General features: G+C 37.6%; 1 protein-coding gene across 1 annotated transcript in view; it reads right to left on the reverse strand.

Annotated features, from left to right (window-relative positions):
* Positions 1-24,169, reverse strand: part of SNTG2 (syntrophin gamma 2) — a 429,181-nt gene that overhangs the window by 134,931 nt on the left and 270,081 nt on the right. The window contains exons 7-8 of the mRNA XM_067544886.1: positions 19,089-19,176; positions 14,235-14,326 (exon numbers count right to left, since the gene is read on the reverse strand). Coding sequence (XP_067400987.1) covers positions 14,235-14,326; positions 19,089-19,176 — 180 coding nt within the window. The remainder of the gene's footprint in view (positions 1-14,234; positions 14,327-19,088; positions 19,177-24,169) is intronic.

A 24,169-nucleotide genomic window follows, 5' to 3' on the forward strand; every position in this document is an offset into this window, starting at 1 on the left:
ATCTCATTAGAAATAACCAGGCCCAGGATTTTGGTCTAGGTTCATCTCTAATTTTATTTGGAGAATTTTGGAAATTGCATGGATATACACTTGTGAAAGCAGAATTTATGTGGTTGTCTGGATTGGAGAGACTTTCAAAAGCTTGCAGATATTCAATTTCATTAGAATGATCTTCTGATTATTAGCATTTTTTCTTAAATGTGAAGAAACATGTAATACTATATGCTTTCAATAAGTATTTTTATATAGCTTCTTTAAAATGTTTGGGATTTTCTACAGTACTCAGTATTGGTTTATCCCTGTTCCCAATGAAGTCTATGATAAAAAGCCCTTTGACTTCAGTGGGAGCAGCGAGGCCAATACTGATTGCTTTTGAAAATTCTTTAATTTTTGTTATTATTGTTGAGAATCTACAATTTATCAAATCCTGATTTAACCCCCTGAAAACCAAAGTCTTCATGTACCATCATTCTAAGCCTGTCCACACTGCCTGTCTAAAGACACTCAAAAATTTGGCTCTCTAGGGACCATCTCTGGGGTAAGATGATCATTTAATTTCCTTGATCATTTCACACCTTAGTCTTTCTCTTTCTGCTGAGACTATCAACAATTGCTGTCAGTTAATGCCAATTTATTTGTAACATCTGTCCATTAGGAAATGGACTGAATTCAGGAATCTTATTTGAGACAGGACACTGAATAAACATCTGGTTGTACTAACATCTAGTCACCATCCACCTAGGACAGACTTGAACTGGTGACATTGAGGGGAAACGTTCTGTATCCCATTAGCAATCATTGAGCCATGGCGGAGAATTTAGGAGAGAGCGTCTGTAAAATTTTGAAACATATTCGACTGGGGGTCAACCAGCAAGTTCTGATAAGTAGCAGAACTCATCAGACATGCTTCCACAGTGATGCTTCCACAGCGTACATGGGGAGAAAAAAAATGAGATTGGTGACACTCACAAGTTTTCATGTTCTTGTGAAAATTGATCTGTAGATCTTGGGAAAAAAAAAAAACAACTCTCATTGACTCCTGGCCTCTGTAAGGAAAAGACCATGTCTAGGGAGACAAATAACTTTTTGAATCTCTCCAGTAATATAATTTACAGTTTCAATTAGGGCTTCCTCTTGACATCAGCCATAGCACAGTGTTCAAGTTTAATATTTCAAATATTTATTTTTATTTTATTTTTATCAAATGGACTCTGGAAAAGGACAGGCTAATTTTCTACTAAGCCAAAATTGCAACTATATTTTATGTTCTAATTAGTGAAGAGTCACATGCACATAGCTACACTGAAATCTGTTTGGAATCAGATTTTCCTCCTAAATCTTTTGTTTCATTACGGGTTATCTATTTTTAATTATATTTTCATACAATGAAAAACAAATATTAAGGATGTGATCCTGCGTTCTTTGTATACCATAAATTCTAACTGATTTCAAGATGGCCATGTTTGACTTCAGTGCGTATTTTGGGACTATAAGTAAGGCAGAACTGAGGATTGGGCCCATTAGTAGTTAGCCTATTTTAACACTGAAAGATTTTCTCCATAAGAATGAAAACTTATGGAAATAGAGAAAAATCACAAGCAATATTTTTGCATTTCTTAATGCAATCCAACATTCTTAAATTTACATTTTTAATAGCCTGTACATTACCATATATAATCAGTTTGAAATTTGGTTGATGATTATTAGTTCTTTCTGGCAGGTACTGTGCAAACACAAAACTGTCCCTGCTCCAAAGACTTTACATATTGAGAAAGGCAAAACAAACAGGCAGAGAGAAAGGGGAAAAGTAAACAAGCAAGGATAACTGGTGTGTCCAGATATTCTTTCCATTTGTTACAACAGAATTTTATTGGTTACTACACATTCTGCACTACATATCAATACACAGGGACACTACATGTAAGGTATATATTCCTACAATGAGTCTGAATGCAGAAACCTTCTGTTGGTGAGCACTTATTAGCATAAGTAGTCCCAATAACCTCAGTGAGTCTTCTTGCATTGGTAAGAGCTCACCATGAGTAGAGGGTTCCACAATCAGGCCCATTATTTCATTACATATAAAAGACACAGGGTGCATATAGATAAATTCTAGCTAATCTCCACAGGCTAGTGGGCCCTGGATGTAGCAGAGCCAATTTGGCATCAGAATGTCAGGTTGAGAGGTGAGGGAAATTATGTGGGAAGATTGCATTAGGGATTCACAATACATGCATGCCTCAATGCACAGCTCCACAGGGGCTCCTTGCACGTCAAAGATAGGATTTAAGGGTAGGCAGCTGGAGGAGGGGCAGTGCAGGTGGATCCATTACTGAGGGATCCACCAGCCATTTCTCCCATATGGTGGTGGAGTGCACCAGCTGCAACGTCTGCTGAAGTCCTGGGCTGCAGTAACAATCATGGGTTGTAGCTTAAAGTGGGAGTAAGCAGTGTGGGCGTGGGGGATTTGTTTTCTCCTTTCCCCATAGCACAACAGATCCCCTCAGCACACAGCCTAATAACTGAGCTGAGTAATAGGGACATAATTTATCCCTTTATCATTTATTTCATTACTTGGTATGTTTCAATAAATAGCTATTCTATTTAATTTCCAGCAGCCATTCCACTACCATCAACCTGCCAAGGAAGAAAGTTCTTACTTCAGACACTCCAATCTGTCTGTACCATACCATAGTGCTCCACTTCCAGGACAAGATATAAAGAAACCACAACAGAGAAAACAAAAGAAAGAGCAAAGTCTAAAACTAAAGAAAATCAAGAACATGAATCATTCTCATCCTTTCACCTCCTCAGTAGGACATTTCCAGCCCCTGTGCACTTTTACAGCACAAGAATCCACGTGTCAACATTTTTTTAAAATAAATTTAATACATTCATCCCACATTGTTCTGTTTAGTGCTAAGTTACCTTGTAATTTATGGGTTATATGTTATATTCAATTTATTATCTGACTGTCATGTTTTCATGAGTTGTTATTCTTTGGAAACAGCTGAAAATGCTAGAGAAATCCAGCTAACTGCTCCATCCAAGTTGACTTCCCCAAAAGAAGTAATGACACAGAGCGGGGTCCTTCTTGCCTGGAATTTGCTAAATGTCTCTGTTACCATAAACTTCCAACGCTGATCACAACTAGCAATGAAGCATTCAAAAGACATCTTTGATTCTCTTCAAGATACAGTTTCTTCTGATCAATAAAATATTTGCTGAGTCTGGAGCAATGTGACATGAATGGTAAACCTGCATGGCTTCAACAAACTTCAGAAGGTCGTAAAAACATAAATAAAAAAGATCCTTTAATAAAATAAAGGGCACATTGGTAATATTAAATCTTTGGAAAACAGTCTGCATGTCAAGGATGTGAGAACCATAGGGGGTCCAGGTTATGATAGTTCTAAGAGTATGGATGACGTGTAAAAATGGATCTCTGTTATGTTAAGTACACAGTGACTTTCAGGGCCTATTTGGCTTGATTCATAAATGTTTGCTTTTTAAATAAACTAGCTGAGAAGAAATAAATCCACAAAGATAGAAGATTCAAAGTGGAGGAAATGATTCTAAATTAAATTCTTTCAGTACCTAATAAAACTAGAGAGATTTGTTGTAGGGGAACAGGGTGCACTTTTGTCTTTGAACATTCTGGTTTCAATTTGCTCCCAGTAAAGTCAATGAGATTTTTGCAATTGACTTAATAGGAGTAGGATGAACCCCTTTAAAGACTAACTTGTCTTTAAAAGTTCTGTTTTCTGGAAATTATGGGCCAGAATTTCAGAACAGTCTGTACATGTGTTTGTAATTTAATGAATGTATAAACCAGATTGAAATCCTTTAGAAAAATTGGCCCACAGACACGGGTAAGAAAATCTGAAGGGATATAGAGTGTGCCCAGTTGAGCCCTTCAAAAAATTATCAGAAAATTTCAGTTTTGGAAAAAAAAAAAAAAAATGGGGGTGGGGGTGGGGAGGCTTTCCTTCAGTAAATTGACACTTTCCTAGAAGGCTGCTGAGACTGACCTATGTGAATCTGCATCTGCCTCACCCCCTCTTTTGGGGCTGAAGAGGCAGAGATCCTGGGCACTCAGCCTTTCAGCTTAACTTCTAGTTTCAGGGCCTAAATACCTTGGCTTTCTGCTGTGGCCCCATAGATGGGGAAGAAGCTGAGCAGGTGGGCTGTCTGCATCATCAGCACCTGGGCAGGAGTCTCTTGTCAAATTGACCAAAACTTTCTAGGAGGGATGCTGAGGCTCAGGCTGATTCTCTGCCTCCCTGACTCTCAGCCCCCCTCCTCTCCTTGCCCAAGATCTGGGGCTAGTGAGGATGAGCACACCAGGCTCTCCTTCTCTGACCCTGGAACTGTAGCAGAAAGGTGTGGAGGCTGAGTGCCCCAACTGTCTGCCCCTCTACAAGCAGGGTTGTCTATTTCACAAGTCTAGAGTCAATTTCTTTTAGGTGGACAGCTGCAAAGCCAAAAAAAATTCCATGTAGGTGCTCCCAAAACAGATTTTTTCTTGGAAACACTTCATATGAAAAATGTTGTGTTTCTGACGTTTCATTCCTATTTGGATTGAACAATTTTTTCAAAAACTCAATTTTTTTTTTTTTTTTTTTGGTTGGGAAGGGATTTCCATTTTCTGGATACTTCTTGTGCCCAGTAAAGGGAGGGGATGGAACTGGTGATGCAGCACTAATTAACATATCTTTTGTTTTTAAAAGATACCATGCAAATTATTTATCCATGTCCATCAGAGACTCAGGAGGGAACAGAAGGCATTTAGGTATTCTTTATTATTATTGACTGAAAAAATACAATTAAGCCTATTCTTATGTCCCTCCTTATTTGCGAAAGCACTTATATGCATGCTTAGCTATATGCATGTTCGTAAGAACAAATTTGCTTTCTTGAATCAAGTCCTAAGAGGTTTTTGTGATTTTTCTATATATTATATAATATGTCAAAGTGTATTTGTGAAAAAATCCATGTATGGATAAGAAAGACGACATCTCACTGAGAATGTCTTTAACTGAGTGTTCAATGCAATTTCTTTCAAATAACCCTCACAATTTAGTGTTAAAATGGACTGTTGGGGTGTTTTTGCTAGAATGTATTGAAATGATGACTTTGTTCTATAATACCTGATTGTAACTGTTCCTGAGTTGCATTCATTAACTAGTGTATTTGTATTTTTTATAACTATTTGGAACTAATTAATTTTACATGATAAAAATTATTTATGAAGGGACAAGATAAAAATCATAGATTTAAAAAACACTTTAGATAACTAAAACTGAAATACTTCAAAATCTTACTTTTCACAGTTTATGGTTTTAGTTTACATTTTGAATTTCTCTCAGCTGGAATAATAGATTAGTGTGTTTCATATTTGTTTATATTTAATTTCACTTTCCAGTTCTTTTGTAATGCCACAATGCCAGGGTGCGTGTGGCAAACACTATAGGATTTTTTTTTAACTTGATTGTTAAGGAATTAAAAAAAGACCATGGAAACATTTCATTTGTTCTTAAAGCTTAGTTTTGCCAAATTCAAATTATGAGGCCAGTTGACCGGATACATTCCTTCATACTGGCATTTTCCTCATTTTGAATTTTAATTATTTGAGAGTCACTTACTCTGGTACGGTAAACCAATATTCTTCATTTTTTTAAATACTTAATTCTGTTGATACGCACTATTTGGCTCCTGAAATTTTCCTCCATTTTTCAGGCCAATGTAATATTTACATTGCATTCTTCCCCTAGAGGGAAAACGGAAAAAAGTAGCAACGCAAGCTTTACTCAGATTCTATATCAGATCTTATACTATGGTCACCATCATAGTATGTGAGGGCTTTCCAGTAGTGCTTTAAACAACACGATTGACATCTGTCACATGTTATTTGTTCTCTAATCTTCATCCTCGGGGAAGAAGTCGGTTCAGTAGAGTATTTTGTTGTGCAAGAAATTTAAAAATATGTATAGCACACACACATATATACACATTTGCTAGAAGAACAAGGTCAAAAAAAAAAAGGAAAGGCACCTCACACATGGAAAGGAATTGTGATGGTTCTTGGTTCCTCAGAGAGTTCATTCCATAGTGAAAGACTGGCCACTGAGAAAATATCTTCCATACAGGCAAACTTACCCTTATTCTAAAAAGTTCTATTGTGCCAGAAGAGCAAATCTGTCAACCATGGCTTAATCTTGGAGGTTTAGGCAATCTTTAAGGCCTTTAAGGACGAAGACCTTGAACTCGGTTCGGTGTTCTATGGGAAGCTGGTGTCAAGAGCAGAAGACAGGTTTCATTCACTCACATTAGTGTGTGTTACTAAGGGTATGTGCTGCTGTGTCCATATCAGTTGGAGTTTCCAAAGTGCATTGTTGTCCACCCAAGAGGTGAAGACATGGATAACCAAGGCCAGGTCATCAGAGAGCACAGAGTTTTCTTGCCAACAGAAAGTATTACTTGCAGATGCTATGTAAGAGCTCGGTGTCACCAGGGAATCCAAGAATACTCCTAAACCACAGACTGCATTGATCAATTGTTGGCGTGTGCCTTCAATCAAAGGTGATTACACCACGACTGCATATTTGTATATATATTTTGTATATCTATCTATATACATTTGTATGTAAATATATGCCACTGGGATCTAATTAAAATTATCCTGTAGGTACCAAGTGCTTATCACCCTGCAAGTCCAACTGAGTTTTGGGCTACTGCATTTCCTTCCTTTGTGAACCTGTGAGCTGTGATATAGTGATCAACAGTCTTCTTAAAACAAATTATTTTTATTTAACAGTTGGAATAAGGCATTAGATAATAAAAGGATTTTAAAGCAATGCACAGCCTACATGCATATTTAGTCTCAGCTCATCTTATGCTTCACCACAAATTAATTAGATAGGCTTCTCTTCTAAAATACAGTAGAACAGAACAGAACCAACTTACACTCTGTACTGTACCCAGAAAGATAATGGAGCAAATAATTAAGCAATCAATTTACAAACATCTAGAAGGTAATAAGTGACAGTCAGCGTGGATTTGTCAAGAACAAATCATGTCAAACCAACCTAATATCTTTCTTTGACAGGGTAACAAGCCTAGTGGATAGGGGGGAGGCGGTAGATGTGGTATATCTTGACTTTAGTAAGGCTTTTGATACTGTCCCTCATAACTTTCTCTTAAACAAACTAGGGAAATACAACCTAGATGGAATTACCATAAAGTGGGTGCAAAACTGGTTGGAAAATTGTTCCCAGAGAGTAGTTATCAATGGTTTACAGTAATGCTGGAAGGGCATAATGAGTGGGGTTTTGCAGGGATCAGTTCTGGGTCTGGTTCTGCTCAATATTTTCATCAATGATTTAGATAATGGCATAGGGAGTACACTTAATAAATTTGCAGGCAATACCAAGCTGGGAGAGGTTGCAAGTGCTTTGGAGGATAGGATTATAATTCAGAATCATCTTGACAAACTGGAGAATTGGTCTGAGGTAAATAGGATGAAATTCAATAAGGACAAATGCAAAGTACTCCACTTAGGAAGGAACAATTAGTTGCACACGTACAAAATGGGAAATAACTGTCTAGGAAGAAGTACTGCGGAAAGAGATCTGGGGGTCATAGTAAACCACAAGCTAAATATGAGTCAACAGTGTAATGCTGTTGCAAAAAAAGCGAACATGATTCTGGGATCTATTAGCAGGAGTTTTGTAAGTAAGACACAAGTGTAATTCTTCCACTCTACTCCTCGCTGATTAGGCCTCAACTGGAGTATTGTGTCCAGGTATGGGCACCACATTTAAGGAAAGATGTGGACAAATTGGAGAAAGTCCAGAGAAGAGCAACAAAAATGATTAAAGGTCTAGAAAACATGACCTATGAGACAAGACTGAAAGAATTGGGTTTGTTTAGCCTGAAGAAGAGAAGATTGAGAGGGGACATGATAACAGTTTTCAAGTACATAAAAGGTTGTTGCAAGGAGGAGGTAGAAAAAATTGATCTTAGCCTCTGAGGACAGGACAAGAACAATGGGCTTAAACTGCAGGGAGGGAGATTTAGGTTGGACATTAGGTAAAACTTCCTGTCAGGTTGGTTAATCACTGGAATAAATTGCCTAAGGAGGTTGTGGAAACTTCATCATTGGATATTTTTAAGAGCAGGTTAGACAAACACCTGTCAGGGATGGTCTAGATATTATTTAGTAATGCCATGAGTGCCGGGGACTGGACTAGATGACCTCTCGAGGTCCCTTCCAGCCCTATGATTCTATGATTATTTTGGGAAGCCAAAAGAATGGGCGTTTGGGACCCAGTCTGAACTCAGTTTGTTTCCCAGATAACAACCACCTCAATATGTTCTCCCTATTTCAGTGAACCTGGGTTTTCTGAAAGCACTCACTCTCACCCTTTTTTGTGTCTGGGCTCAACTAGCGTATTGCTTAATGGTGTCCTTGTTTCATGGCCAAGATCTTAATTCCTCCTTCTGCATCAAACTAGTTTTCCCAGTGGATCAGCAAGGTCATATACCCCTGTGATGGTCTAACTACCCAACAATGAAGCAACCTATTCAGCCTAATGGCTTGCATTCATTGTTCTTGTGACTGTATCTATGTGTGAGCATGTGTGTTTTGAGAGTACATTAACATTTTCTCCCCTCTGATAGTCTAACACACCATCTGAGAAATCAATAAATTAACTATATTTTGGGATACTGATCAATAATCATTACCAAGCAGCCCACCATTCAATCCAGTATGTAAGCACAATGCAAAAGGTGTAAAGAAGGCACAAACATCTCTAAAAGGTACTTTTCTCTCTTTCACCTAGTTCCAGTGAGCTTGTGGATATTTTTATTTAATGGGACTTATTGATGAGGAAACAGTTTACTGACAAGCATATGTATTTCTGATGTGAACTAAGTTGAATGCATGGTCTTGTGGTTAAATTACTAGACTGGATGGCACTCAGAAACTATGGTGAAGGTCTCCATATAAGAACCAAAGATAGACAGTCACATCTGTAAAAGGGACACAATAATTCCCCTCTCCTCCCTTTTGTCTGCCTTGTCTTTTTAGATTTCATGCTTTTTGGGGCAGGACTTCTCTCTGACTAGCTATATGTTTGTAAAGTGTCTAGCACAGTAGGGAACTAATCTTGGTCAGGGCCTCTAGGTGCAACTGCAACATAATAAGAAAAATAACAAGCATGCCTGTCTGATCTCCTCTCTCAAAGAGTTCCATTAAAGGGTTTTGATAATCATCACAAAGCATGACAGCAAATTGGGCCATTTTTAGAAGCGAGCAATTCGTGAAAAACAATAGTCCTGCTCCTTTTTTCTTTTTATACTGTTCCAGTGATGACATTTATTTAAAAAAATAGAAAAACCTTTTGGTTTGAAACTGACATATTTTCATGACCTCTTTCCTGGCCTGTTTTGATCACAGCTCAGTTTGATAAAGTATCTCTGCTTCTATGCTTTCAGTGAGCCATCTCAGAAGCTAAGACCACTTTCTGTTCAGAACATTTGAAATCTTGCCTTTTCATCTGCTTTTTCATGCAGTAATGGGCATCTGGCACCTTTTCAAACTTTTTCCTATGAAAGGAGGTTGTGACTTTTCAATTGGGCCAGGTATATATTGTGAAACACTTTGCTCTGCATTACCTTTTTTCCATAGTTTCCTGTGCATATACTTGGCTCCTCTTGTGAGAGTGTCAAATTTCAGAGGGATCAGGTTCAGTGATATTTTAAAAGTCAAACTGTTTCTAGATATTCACCTCTCTTCTTTCTCCCTCTCTGCCCCTTCTCCAAGATTTTGAGCTTTACCCACAATCCTTATTGCTCTATCTCACAAACATAAACTCTTATTTCTTTGTCTATATAACTCCAGTCATTTATTTTTAATTTTGCACAATGACTAAAATCAGGGTATTGGGTTACCTGAGACCAGCAATACAGCACATAATAATAATCATCCAAAAGAAGAGAGTATTCCCAAAAAGTGCAGTCAAAGGACAAATCACCTAGCAAAATAGTATCTAACATATTTAGCCCTCAGCCAGGCAATGAAATTTCTATCTAGTCATTTATACTAGAGCTCATCACTATGCTATCTGGGAACCATGGCATAAAAAATACACATTCTAGGTGGAGGGTGAAGGAAGTAGCCTACAGATATCTAGAATCTGGAGAAGTACCTCAAAGAGACCTTAGCAATAGTGTTCTAATATCTAATAACATTATACATCTCATAGCCTCCATCAGGAACAGGATCTTGTTTTATTAGACATTGTAGAAACATTGTAGAAACTGCTCCTAAGAGTTATCTGCATATTAACACATCTTCTCATTGTTCTTTTCCTTCTCTTCCTTCTTCTTACTGCAACCCACTGTTGCACCCTATCTTAAAATAGATGTGAGCTTGAAAAATAGAAATCTAACAATAATTATTTCAAAGAAGCATTTTTTTTGCTTTCTCCTTGTAACATCTGCAAAGCTACTCCATTGTCCTTTTTCAAATCCCTTTATAAAACTCTTCTTGGCTGTGATACCTACAAAAGACTTGACTATGGTAAGGCAGCTAGTGTGCTGAGACCACTACCTATCATGCTGATCAGTACTGTCTCACTGTTTTTCCTGTGCTCCCTGGTCTGTGTACATCCACCTATTGTCTGTAGTCTTATGCTTAGATTGTAAACTGTCTTTTTTGTTCCCCAAAATAATTCCTAGAGTCTATCTTTTTAGAAAAACATCCAGGCCTAGTCTACACTGCCAGCGAAATTTGGCGGCAGTCAACGGGAGTTATGCAAGCTACATAGAGTAGCTTGTGTAACTCCTGTCGACTTCATAACTTTCATTTAGCATACCATCTCCACTGTGCTGCGCTGACAGGAAATGCGTACACGTTGACGCAGTGAAGCTAAGTTACATTCTTCAGCCCCAGCAGTGGAACTCAGGCTTTAGACACCTAAGGGGACTACAGTAGTCTGGAAAGGTTGAGAACCACTGGACTAGATGAGCCTTGTGGTCTCTTTTAACCCTATGATTCCATGATCATTCCAATGGCTCTCCAATTTATCAACATTTATTGAATTATGGACACGAGAACAAGACACAGTATTCAAGCAGTGCCAAATGCAGAGGTAAAGTAACCTCTTTACTTTTATTAAGATTCTTCTTTCTATGCATCTAAGGATCACATTAGCCCTTTTGGCAACAGCATCACACTGGTAGTTCATGTTCAGCTAATTATCCACCACAACCCCCAAAACTTGTTCTGAGTCACTGGTTCCCAGGATAAAGTCCCCCATCCTGTAAGTATGGCTTACACATTTTGTTCCTAGATGTATACATTTAGCTGTATTAAAACACATATTGTTTGCTTGCAGCCAGATTACTAAGAAATCCAGATTGCTCTGTATCAGTGACTTGTTCTCTTCTTTATTTGCCACTTCCCCAATTTTTGTGTTCTCTGCAAACTTTATCGGTGATGGATAAAAAAGTTAAACAGTATCAGGCTAAGAACTCATCCCTGTGAAACACATTAGAAACACAGCCACTTGGTGATAATTCCCCATGTCCATCTACTTTTGGAGTCCTATAAATTAGCCAGCTTTTAATTCATTAAATGTGTTGTGTTAATCTTATATTTCTTTAGGTTTTTAATAAGTGTCATGTGGTACCAAGTCCTTGTGGTGGCATGAATATTAGGCTTACAAATCAGTTTGGGAATGGGCATCTGTGACAGTGGGCCAGAAAGGGTTCAGCAATTTTGCAAGCTGGATGGCCCAAATCCGACCTAAAGACGTATTAAAGGAAGATACAAAGGGTAATTAGAGCCATTCATTGTAAAATAATGAAAACTTTGAAGTTTAAACTTATATTGCTAGAAGTTGGGAAGTAAATAATGGCTATGTATGTCTCTGTTTACCTGTAATCTTGTTAGTGACTACAAATATAACCAAATGGTTCTTGTCTCTCACTATATTCTGTTAGTTCAAAAATCTAAGGAAGATATTAACATTTAGATAAAACTCAAATGTAATGATACTATTGTTTTTATCTCTCTTTGAAGTTTAAATAGCAACTACCTGTATAAATTGTTGATTGTCTTGTGCTAATGTAGCTAGTTACCGGTGTGCGTAGAAAGTAGTTGTTACTGCAAAGCCACAAATAATTACTTATTACTCACCCAAGGATTACCTGTTGTGATATCTATTGTCAAGAAGATAACAATAAGCATGAATGGATCTATAAAAGACTCTAAGGTCCTGATCTTTTTTATCATGGGATGACTTGAGCTTTGACAGAGAATATTTGAATCATAAGTCTAAGATCCCAGCTTGTTCTGGTCCACCCTGCTAATTCTCATGGGAGAATTTGAACAACTCTGCACATGGACTATTTGGTCTTTATTTCCTGCTTCACTTCTCTGGACTGGCTTTCTAACAAGGAAGCTCTAAACAAGAATTGATGACCCCCAAGCTGTTTGGATAATTTCCAGAGACCTTTTGCAAATTAGCAGTTTATTTCACCACAGCTTCAACCTGATCCTAAAAGAACTTTGCAACTCAATTTATCATCTATACTTTGGAGCTGACCTATGAACTTTTATTCTCATGTGTGTGTATATGAACTTTTAACCATACTCTCTCTCTCTCTCTTTTTTAATAAATATTAGTTTAGTTAATAAAATTAAGTGTGTATTTGGGTGAGATCTAGACTATTCATTTACCTATTCATTGATAATGTATCCAGTCCTTTGGGATTGGAATAACTTTTTTTACATATGATGGGTAAAGATTTTCAGTAATCCCCATCATAAATGGCTGTCTGGGGGGTAGCTAGAGTGCTGGATGGTTTTGAGGGAACTGTGTTTTTGTCTTCTGAATGTCCACTGAGGTGATCAGAACCTGTTTGTTGCTGGCTTGGCATATTTTATGTAAGAAAAAACACTAGTATTTAGGGCTTCGCCTTCTCATTTCTTTGCAGTTTTGCCGTGTTTAAGCTATTTCAGCATGACTCCCCAGCATGGTCAACATCACAGCATCATCAAGGAAAGATGCCATGAGAAAAAGTACAATAATGTTTATGAGAGCAGCAGACAAGCAAGCAGTAGACAAAGACATCACTGGCTGAGCTGAAGGGATGAGGAGATCAACACTATGAATCAAAAATATGTAAGCGTGATGAGCCTTGATAATGAGGAGAAAAAATATGAATTTAATGAATTGTGAATCAACAGCCCTGTTACAGCAAGACTGTGACCCACAATGGGAGCGTCTGCAAAGGTGCATCATCCCAGTGAGGGCTGCTAGAGACAATGAACTGGGTTGAGGCACAATGCCTCTTGGAGTGCTGGGGAAGCATGGCTAGAAGATTTCTGTCATATCCTTTTACTGGGTGCAATATGTGTTTTCCTTCTTTCTACACTAGCCTCGCTCTATTGGTTGAAGTGACAGGGGGTAATGGCTATGGTCACACCATTACTCCTTCCCTTTCCATTCCCTTGGGAAAGTTGGCATCCAAATGTAAAAACTAGGATTATGACTGGCCAGCAAAAGAAGTTTGGGGGGTATAAAGGGTGCTTATTTTTTTAACTTCATGTTAAATTAACAACAGTGCTATCTGCTAAAACTATCATACATTCAATAACTTTGGTGAATAATCGTCTGCCTTGAGAGAGCCTCTAAACAGCAGATTGAATAGACCTTTGCATGATATTAATCTGTCTGTTTTAGCTACATACTGTAGAAATGTAAAATAGCTGGCATTCATTTTGGTTCAATTTAAACATATTGTTAAAACAGTTTTCTTATCCCCTACCTTCCCTTTTTCTTTCCCTTTATCTATTTTCTATTCCTAGCATGCCAATTTGTTTCTCATTAATTAAATCTTGAAATGCCTTCTGGCATAGCAGGTATATTTTGGTTTCTATATTTGTACTAAATTCAATAAAGTATCTGAATGTTCACATAAAATGTTTCCTATTATACTGTGGTCACTTTTAGAAGTTAGGCAGTGACTTTATGATAATTCCCTAGATAACTAAATAATTTAGAAGAAACTGACAAAGATTTTTTCCTTAAATCTATAGATCACAGTATTTTCTCAACCAATTTAAAACAATTCATTTTGATTGACCATTTGAAACTGGGTTTGGGAAGGTAGTTGAGAACACGGATTATAATTAGACTACCTGGAATCAATTTGCTTACTGTGTTAGTTGAGTTTCCATTTAAATGTAAACCACTGTCAAAGAGAGGTGATGAAGCTCCACTGCTATGATCACTGGATGGTCCAGGGGAACCTGAAAAACAGAAGGTGAAAGTTAATTGCTTAACTATGTCAAAATATTAAACAAGTCATCATTTTTTCAACCAAGGAAGGATTCTGATGTGAAAGACCCCAAACAAAAACAAACATGTGACTGCCTTTTAGCATGACAGGCAACAGCATGCATTGATCATATGCTGTACTTTTACATGATGAGAAAGATGAAGGCAGTTAGACATCGTTATGTATAGACTTTGCACAGTGGGAGTACTCAAGTGCTTATGCGTTTGTCAGATTAAGCCCTTTGGCAGTAAAGCTTTTGAAAGCTGAATAGAGAATTTAGTCACACATCTCTCATTAAAATGAATAGTTAAATTTCCCAGTCAGTGCTGAAAATCTCACTTTAAGGGCATATGCATGCATTGGTTTCTAAATGCATCTTAGTACTTGGCTTTAATGGTGCCTATTAAGTGGACATGTAAACTTCATTAATGGGTCTGATTTTTTTTGTTGATGAATGCCTATTATTTTAGAGAATTGGGGTTATTAAGCCAAGTTTTAAGCTAATTCCTCCTCTTGCATGTATGCGTTATGAGGCTGTCTTTAGATAGATACACTGCCATCACACAATGTGAGATATGTATGTGTATCTCAAGATACAGAATAACATATTATATTAGAAATAGTATGTGATTACATCATTCAAGATTATTACAATGTATATGTGTAAGAGCACAGTTTAGGTTCTGCTTTTAGATTCAATTCCTGTTTCTGTTTGCTTGCTTGCTTGCTTAATTGTGCAAACTTCACACTGAAATACTGTATTTTTTACATTTAATTTACTATGGCAATCTGATTATATTGACAAAAGTATGTAAAAATCAAACTCACTGCTCCACTTTCATTATCACCAAAAGTTCATTATTCTGTCTGCAGTGATCACTTGAAATTCCTCTTAAATCATATCTTATTAATAGGCCTATCAAGTCTCTAACTTAATAACACATAACAGAGAATGACAATTGTTCATGTCCATATGGTTTTTTTATGCTTCTATTCCATGCACATTTGTAGGGCTTAGGAAAATGGAAATACATTCATAGATAAGGCTCATCTTCTCCATAACAATTTATGCACATATTTTAGATAGAGTAGAATAATTTCTTTCTTGTCTAATTTTTCCAAACAGCCAGAGTGCCTTTGTCTGTGTCCCCCAAGAATGTTTGTTATACCTCCAGATGTGCTAAAACCACATTCAATGGGAAAGTCACAGAATAATTTCCTACCAAATTTTGAACACTATTGGGCATATTTGAGGTTTTAGTAGTTTCTTCATGCCTTTAAATCTGCTAAAAACAGGTATTTATAATTATTCTAAAAATGCCTTACAGCAGTGGAAGTTTGGTGATTGATGTTCTTTATTTAACTTAATCATGCTTTCATTTATTTTATAAAATATTAGTGTGGAAGATTTAGAAGCTTGAAAATAAAGTTATCAAACACATTGCCTACATTCACTGAATAAAAAAATTCTATAGTTTGATGTGTGATATACAGACCTTGCTCAAAAAATATATTTTTTAGACTGGTAGGTTTCCAGTAAAACTGGTTTTAATAGGCAATATTTCTACATTTGGAATAAAATTGTGGAACTAACAAAGTGTGGTTTAATTTTTTATTTCAGCCATTTGCCTATGGGTGCATCTCAATGCCACCTGGTGACGGTAGCCTTAATCCATAAAGCAGCTCTTCAGTCTCTCCCACTTCATTTTCAGTGGAAGTAGAGCAGAATCTACACCGAATGCCAAGTACATAACAACCTCAAAACATATTCTAAACTTCACTTACCGAACTCGCAAACAGCCCCCAAACAAACAAATGAAACAAAATGCTTTCCACTTACCACTTCACTCTCCCTTACTCTGGAGTGAAGCTTCATTAGCCGGGTGCTTTCCAATGGTGCTGAATTGTGTGGGATGCACATTTATGCACTGGGAATTTGGTACACATGGTTCGACATGGTTAGCGGGAATGGCATCTATAAGATCCTGCTGAAAATTTGCTGTCCACAAAAGGTGCTCTCCCTATTCAAGTATGAAAATGAATCTTCATCTGAGTTTAGTATTGATATTGGTATGAATCAAGGCTGCCACTTAGCGCCCACTGGCTTTGGCATCTTCTCTACTCTTCTTACATTGCCTTTGGAAATGATTAATTTGGCGTACCAACTGAATTGAGGATGGACAGCAGTTTTTTTAACTGAGATGATTCCAGAGCAGCAGGCATGTCACCCAGCTTACTATTTGGGATCTGCTTTTCATGGATGATGCTGCATTCATCTCCAATTCACCTGATGAATTTCAGGTCATGATGAAAAAGTTCTCTGATGCATACACCAAATTTGGCATGGTAATAAATATTAAGAAAACGTCATGTCACAGGGTACCAACATTCTACCTAAAATCTATGTCGGTAATGAAGCTCTGGATAAGGTCACTTACTTCTGCTATCTCAGCTAAATTCTTACCATCTCACTCTATCTTGATAGGGAACTTGATGCTAGAATCAGCAAAGCTTCTGCCACCTTTGTCAAACTTACCTCACATGTTTGAAATAAGTTGCTAACCCTGAACACAAAGGTGTCCTTCTATCAGGTTCGTGTCCTTAGTACCCTCCTTCACGGTTATGAAAACTGGGTCACATTTTCCAAGCAGGAGTGGAGATTGAACAATTTCCACTTCTGCTGTCTTAGAAAAATCCTTGGAGTTACTTGGGACCAACAGATCACCAATAACCAGATCCTTCAGAGAACCAGCCTACAGTCTATGCAGACCATGCTGGATGTTTGCAGACTTCACTGATTGGGACACATGGAGCACATGCCTCAAGATCATCTTCCGAAGGCTGTGCTTTACGGCCAATTTAAGAACAGCCTGTGATGCAGAGGAAGGCCAAAGCTCCAATACAGCTCCAATACAGCGACAAGATCAAGCAAGGTCTCAAGAAATACAGCATTCCCACTGACAACTGGAAAAATCCTGCTCACAATCGCTCAGTTTGGAGAAGCTGGGTTAAGGCTGGTGCAATCACCACAGGGAGCCCAGGCTGAGGCCCGCAGGTGACCCAGGAAGCAGAGTATGCTTCAACCTCCATCTGGAGAATGGACCTATAGTTACTGTGGGAAGGTTTGCTGCTCAGACATTGGGCTTTTGGGGGTTTTTTTTGCTATACCATTGATAAGCACCACTGACAGACTGATTTTGTCGCATCTCCTTTCATCTGTTAAATTGGTGGAAAGTCAAAAAAGATTTTCACCAACCACACACCTCTATTCCTATCCAATACAAAGCTTATCTGTACACTACAATCCACAAGAAGTGCAAACTGACACACAGACCATTCTAATTTCAGAATGACAAATGCAGTCATAATTCAGCCACTCAGCAAAGTCTTAACAAGAAGCAACAAACACACACCAGTAGATCAGTGTAAGGTTACAGGTCAGGAAGACCTTTATCATCTACATAATCAACAAAAAGGAGGCTCCCAACTTGTCTTGCATCACAAAAATGGCTAAATGGCAGACCCAGTATTAGGCTTAGTCTACACTACACATTTTTGTCAGCTGTTGGCTTACAGAGTGAAAACAATCACACCCCATAGCCAACATAGCTATGCTGGCAAAACCCCCATAGCACAACTAAGAGTTCTTCTGTTGGCATAGTTAATGATATTTGAGGAGTGGTTTAGCTATGTTGGCAGAAGAATGCTTTCTGTTGGCTTACACCGTCTCCTGACTAGGGGGTCTGCAGGCATAGCTTTACCAACAAAGCAGTATAGACAAGACCTTAGATGGTCTAATTAACCCAGGTTGCTTATTACATCATAGATATACACCCTGAAAACACAAGGATAAAGGGGGAAGAGCCATCATATTACCATTGAGCCCAAAATGCAAGCAAAGACACCTCAAAGAAAAATCCTTGAGAGCCTCCCTATTGCCGCCATAGATCTTTGATGGCATGTGACAGAAAAAGCAGTAAGGAAGAAAACGTGAGCACTGGAGAACTGAAAAAAACAGAACAGACACTGAGAGACTCCAGCCTAAGGAAGTATCATGAATTTATGTCCTGACATTGAAAGGAAGGAAGACAGAATTATGGGTGGGATTTTCAAAAGTGCCTAAGCCTCTTAGGGTATTTCTACACCACAGTCAAAAGTGTGATTGCAGCTTTGGGGTTTACAGTTTTACACCAATTTTGCATTATTCAACCAGTTCTCATTTTGAATAAGTTTTTATATTTATTCATTGAAAATGGCACTGTGGTTACATTTCAGGAGAGATTTTTGGTTTATTTGAAACACATTATACAAAAGGAATCATGAGGTGTATACTACAGCCCAAATTTTCAAACATATTTAGGTATTGTTACTTTCAGCATTGCACCACTCAACTGATTTAAGAACCTACATCTCATTTTCAAAAGGGATTTAGCACTTAGAAACCAAAATCCCACAGACAGTCAATGGGATTTAGACTCTTAAATGCCTAAATCACCTTTGCAAATAAAAATTAAGCTCCTAAATCAGTTAGGAGTGCGGCAACACCTATATATATTTAAAAATCTAGGCCTATATTCTTACACATTGAACTTTAAATAATAGAGTATATTAATGAATAGACCTTCTTGTAGTAAAACATCTGAAGATAAGATTATTATTTCTGTCAGTGTCTGCTCATTATGAGAAATATTGCAAAGAGAAAAAAATACCTGTACCCATGAATTTCTTCTTACCTAATGGGAGCTTTAGAAATGATGGAGCTTCCCTGAGGTACTGTACAGTGATGGTAACTTCATCGCCAGCATTACGCAGTAGGTGTACCTGTCAGTGTGACAAATAACAGCTACTTTTTATCAAAAGAGAACCAGCCACAGAAAACAAAATAGTCTGCAACAAAACCTGCATCTCTGTTGTTTTGTCAGAAATCCAACAGTAATGTTTATTACTGGAATGAAGAGTACCTTGTAGGTCAAGCCACACTATCAGATGATAAAAGTAGGTATACCCACAATTACTGAACAATCTGGAAAAAAAAAAGTTGAAGGACAATTTGTGTTCATATACCGACAGAAAAAAAAATGTGATGCTATCTGAAAACATATACCTGCCATGTGAAAGGTAAGTGGTACATTAAAGGATCAAAAAATGAAATATAGTCCAAGATTTACATTTCTATTGATTGATATAGACTTGTAGCAGAAGTTCATTTTCCTTGGCCATTCAGAGCAGTTCAATTGTGTTTAGTGGATACAAGAATTGTCTTTTAAATAGATACTGAGTTAAAATAATCAAAAGGTTTGTACTATGTGGCCTCTTTGCATACAATTGTTTTCTAACTCAGATATTGAAAACAAGTGAAGTCTACTTGGATTGTACCTGAGGGCTGGCCAGACAGGAGTAATTAACACATGGAGGAATGCCTCATTTTTTGGAAGATAAAATTAGTAAAATAATGAATAATCAATTTGAAAACACCATGTTTCTGCTAAATAAGATAAGTAACTAGGTCAGTAGGCTAAGAAGACAGAATGTATCAGCCAACTAAGGTGAGAGGGAGGACACTCAGGGAACTACAGTAGAACCCTGTTTATTCAACCATACATTATCCGACTGTCCGTATTAACCGAACTACCAGCACACACATGTCCAGAAGCGGGTGATCTCTCCTAGGGCCACTAGATGGCGCTGCAGCCTCGCACTTTCCAATTCTCTAGATTATCTGAATTTTTGATTATCCGATCTGGCCTTGGTACCAAGTAGATCAAATAAATGGGGTTCTGCTGTATTTACTATGAAATAAATAACAAGGGACAAAATAAGTTATGAATATAGAGATGAGATAAAAAGGAAGTAAAACCATGGACAGTGCATGGACAGCGCACACTGCACAGGGATTGGTTCCTGCAAAGTAACAAATTCAATCAAAAATATGTAATGCAATGTATAGTAAAATGCAATGAGATGTGTAATGTATACAAAGGGAGAAGGTTTCTCGGTAACTTCGGAGCTGTGATATCTCCTGCTTCATCCCCCCTGCGTTTGAGTCTCATCAACTCAGTCTAGCACAACTATATGCCAAATAAAGATACTTCAACGATGAAGGCTGGAGTGAAACTAAGTTCTTGGGAAGCCAAGCGGGAAAAAAGGTCTCAAAGGGAATCCCAACAATTTCCTGGAAAGGACCTTCATTCCAACTCACTTTCATCTGCACCTCCCTGCTTCATCAGCACCCCACTCACTCCTTCCTAGGTCTCACTGAGCTCCTGCTCCCCACTTAGCCTCTTCTCTGCTTAGTGAATTTCCCTCTTGGCTCCTAATGCTCATGTAGGTGATTTCCCCCCAAGTAAGTCTGTCAGCATTGATATCATCTGCAATATTTGATGTTTTATTTAAAGCTACAACTCCTGAAGCCAAGGGCTTACATGAGAACTTCAGCTTTTATTTAGAAAAAGCTCTCCTGGCTGCAGGAAAAAAGCTTGCAAACATAGCCTGAGCTCACCCTGGAACCCAAGAAACAGAAGATGTAGAAGAAGTCTATATTCATTCATTCATTCAAAATTTCACAGTTGTAAATCCAGTCTCATGATTTTGAGGTGTACCTCATTATTTCTGAATGTGTGTGGTTGGCAATATTGGTCTTCTCTGCCTCCCTATGTACTAAAGGGGATGCCACCTGTAATAGCAACCACAACACCTCTCCTTTGGCTCCACAGCCTCAGCAGACATATACAAATGTACCCATCTTTGCTGTTACCTCATCCCCATCCTCCATTTATCTGTATACTCACCCTGTTGCCTCTCTCTGAGACTGTCTTTGTTTCATCCGTTAGCACAGTGTCTAGCATCACAGGAACCTGCTCTCTGATTGGTGCCTCTATGGGCTACCACAATATAAATAGAAACAGATAGAACTGACAAATGGAAGATGGAGAATCGATGCATTGTCAGGCTAAATGACTTGCTCAAGGTCACACAAAGTCTGTGGAAGGGCTGGGGACTGAACCTATATATCCAGAATACCAGCACCGACCCTTAACCATATCATCATCCTTCAACATCTATAAATACTATTAATTAAAAGCTGAGACTAAGTTGTAGCTCTTCCAGTCTTGAACAATATCATACAACACTCCTGAATAATTCAAGATAACTGCTCTTTTTATGTGCAGTCTATTATGTATCTGCACATATTTAAACAAAAATTCAGTTGGTATAAATAACTGAATTTGAACCCTCAGCTAAAACGAGTAAAAAGGAAATGGAAAAAGCATACATTGGGAGTACTTAAGAGCATTTAGGTTGGATTTGGAAAGCATCTTTTTTTAGGGTAAGATTTCACATTATGTTTTAGTGTTTTTCAAATTCTTTAGTAACTGGATGACAATTTTTTGTAAATTAATTCTGATTTAATAATTCTCAAAACCCCCATTTTGACCTTTATGAAAATATATCAAACCAAGATTTTTTCTCTTTCCAACAGTACAATTTGTGTTTAACCACAGTTGTGCCTTATCTATTCTGTCATGCCCATACAGAATTGATTTGAAAGCTAAATTCAGCACTGGCAAGAAAGTACTTTCCACTCAGGTCATAAGAGAAAAAAAAAAGGAGGGCAGCTCCGATCTGCAGTAAATGGAAAGTCAATATTAATCCATCCTTCCCACACAGTAAAGGGTCTGAGCAGAAACAAAAGCGAGTGATCTCAAGTAACAGTGTACATTGAAAAAGTAACATATGTGCTTTGTAGCTTTAGGTCAGCTACTTTGTATGAAGAGCTGGGAAACTCATGGGAACCCGCAATAAATGATGTCTTGACTTTTCGTTTAACAAAACTCTACATTACATTCTAGATTCTTATGTAGCGCTCATCACTTATCTGAGTGCATCACATTCATTAATGCATTTTATCCTCACAACAACCCTGTGAGGTAGGGAAATATTATGCTCATTTTACCGAAATTCAGGCATAGGATAGATTCAGTGACTTGCCTGAGGTCACCCAGGAAGTCTGATTGATCAGGGAATTGAACCCAGGTCTCCTTTCAGTGTACTATTCACTAGACCATCTTTCCTCCTAATGTACTATATGTATAATATGATCTTGTATATACGAAATGATTAATTTTAACAAGATCTGCAGTTAAATTGCCTGAAATTAGTTTTGTTTTGAAGAACATCAGTAATAAATTGGATGACAGCTGAAAAAAATGAAGAGGACTCGATTTAAAGGCCATTACTAAATCCTCCCATATACATTCCAAGTGTGTGATTGTTACAACAGTCCAAGGCAGTCATAAACAGTGTCTACATAAACCAATCTATTTGATGAAAAAATGTTTATGATAAAGGCTGAGGAAACAGTTGGTAAAGTCTTGTACATGTTTAAATGAGTCAGTATTTACTTTCCTTATCAGTCACAGGATGATGAATGTGGCTTCCTGAACTCCATTAATATACACATTAGGATTTGAAATGAATTGATGTATTCTTTCGAGGCCAGTCAAATCAACTCATCACTTTGCACTATTTATGCTAATCTGCATGTTAATGAAGCCTTCAGAGCAACATCTGATGCTTTTAAATTTGAAAAATACCTTTCTAAGCTACAAAGAATAAATCAAGATCCTGTGACTCTTCAAAGATGAAATGTCTGAAATTTTGACTCATTAACCAAGAGGGTATAACCTGGAGATATTTCTTATTAGTGTGTCTATAAATTTAAAAATAATTATATTAGTCTAGTTAAAATACTGTAACTAATTATGAAGCTTTCCATATTTTAAAGCAATTGACATGATTTAGTTCATCAGTCTTTAACTATATGCAGTACAAAAATCGTTATTTGAGATAACAGAAACATATGTGAAATTGCTCAATGTTCCTTTCATATGCATGGACTTTGAGATAACGTGTGTGTCTTGGAATTACAGAGACAAATTCACTCAAACTCTTTTGAAGGTAGTGCAGACACAGGCAAAGGGTTCATGTCTGCAGAAAGTCAGTCAGGGAGTTGTGGCGGTGCAAGGTACCACAGTGTCGTGTCGTCTTTGTCAGATATGTTCATATCATGCTCTCTGTTAATCTTCCATTGCAACTCACTATGTAAGAGATCAAATCTGACAATATGCACTGAGACCGTAATAGGAGACATAGACGTTGACATAAATGACCCTTTTCAGGGTCTTAGTCAAAGACGGCACCTAAAATAATCACTTTCAACATCTGCAAGGAAGTTTCATTTTTTCTAGCATGAAAGTGCCTGCAAGAGACACAGAGAAAGACAACCACACCAGACATACCTGGCATGCATACTGCTATGAACATCAAAAGGAACACATATGGTAGCACAATATTTGTATGTAACAAAAGACTGGTGAAAAATATTGTTGTGAAACACCAGGGTACTGAAACAATGGAACTTATCGAACTCAACCAATTAGCAGTAGTTTCTCTTTAAAAAACACCTGAACAGTGAGCATGGCCAAATGACCTTTCCCTGCCAAGGAGAAAACATAATGTATCTTGACATAGGTGACTTCAACAGTCAACACCATCTGGGGATACTTCAACAATGGTGAAGAAGTTGAATAGTGAGTGGGAAAAAACTACTTGAGCTGGCTCTATGACTTCAAGGATAAATGTACTTTTGAAAGTGCACAATAGAACAAGGGGAACAATCCTGACCTAGTTTTTGTCATCTCTGGAAGTTCAGAAAGAAGGTCCTGGCAACAATCCTAAGATCACAACATAGACTAGTGCAAGTGACAACACAGGCTGCAATACAACCTAAGAAAACAAAGTACCTGCTGAGATT

Source organism: Emydura macquarii, unplaced genomic scaffold (genome assembly GCF_026122565.2).
Source record: "Emydura macquarii macquarii isolate MOO-44397 ecotype Brisbane River unplaced genomic scaffold, CSIRO-AGI_Emac_v2 contig_1027, whole genome shotgun sequence".
Classification (NCBI taxonomy): Eukaryota; Metazoa; Chordata; order Testudines; family Chelidae; genus Emydura; species Emydura macquarii.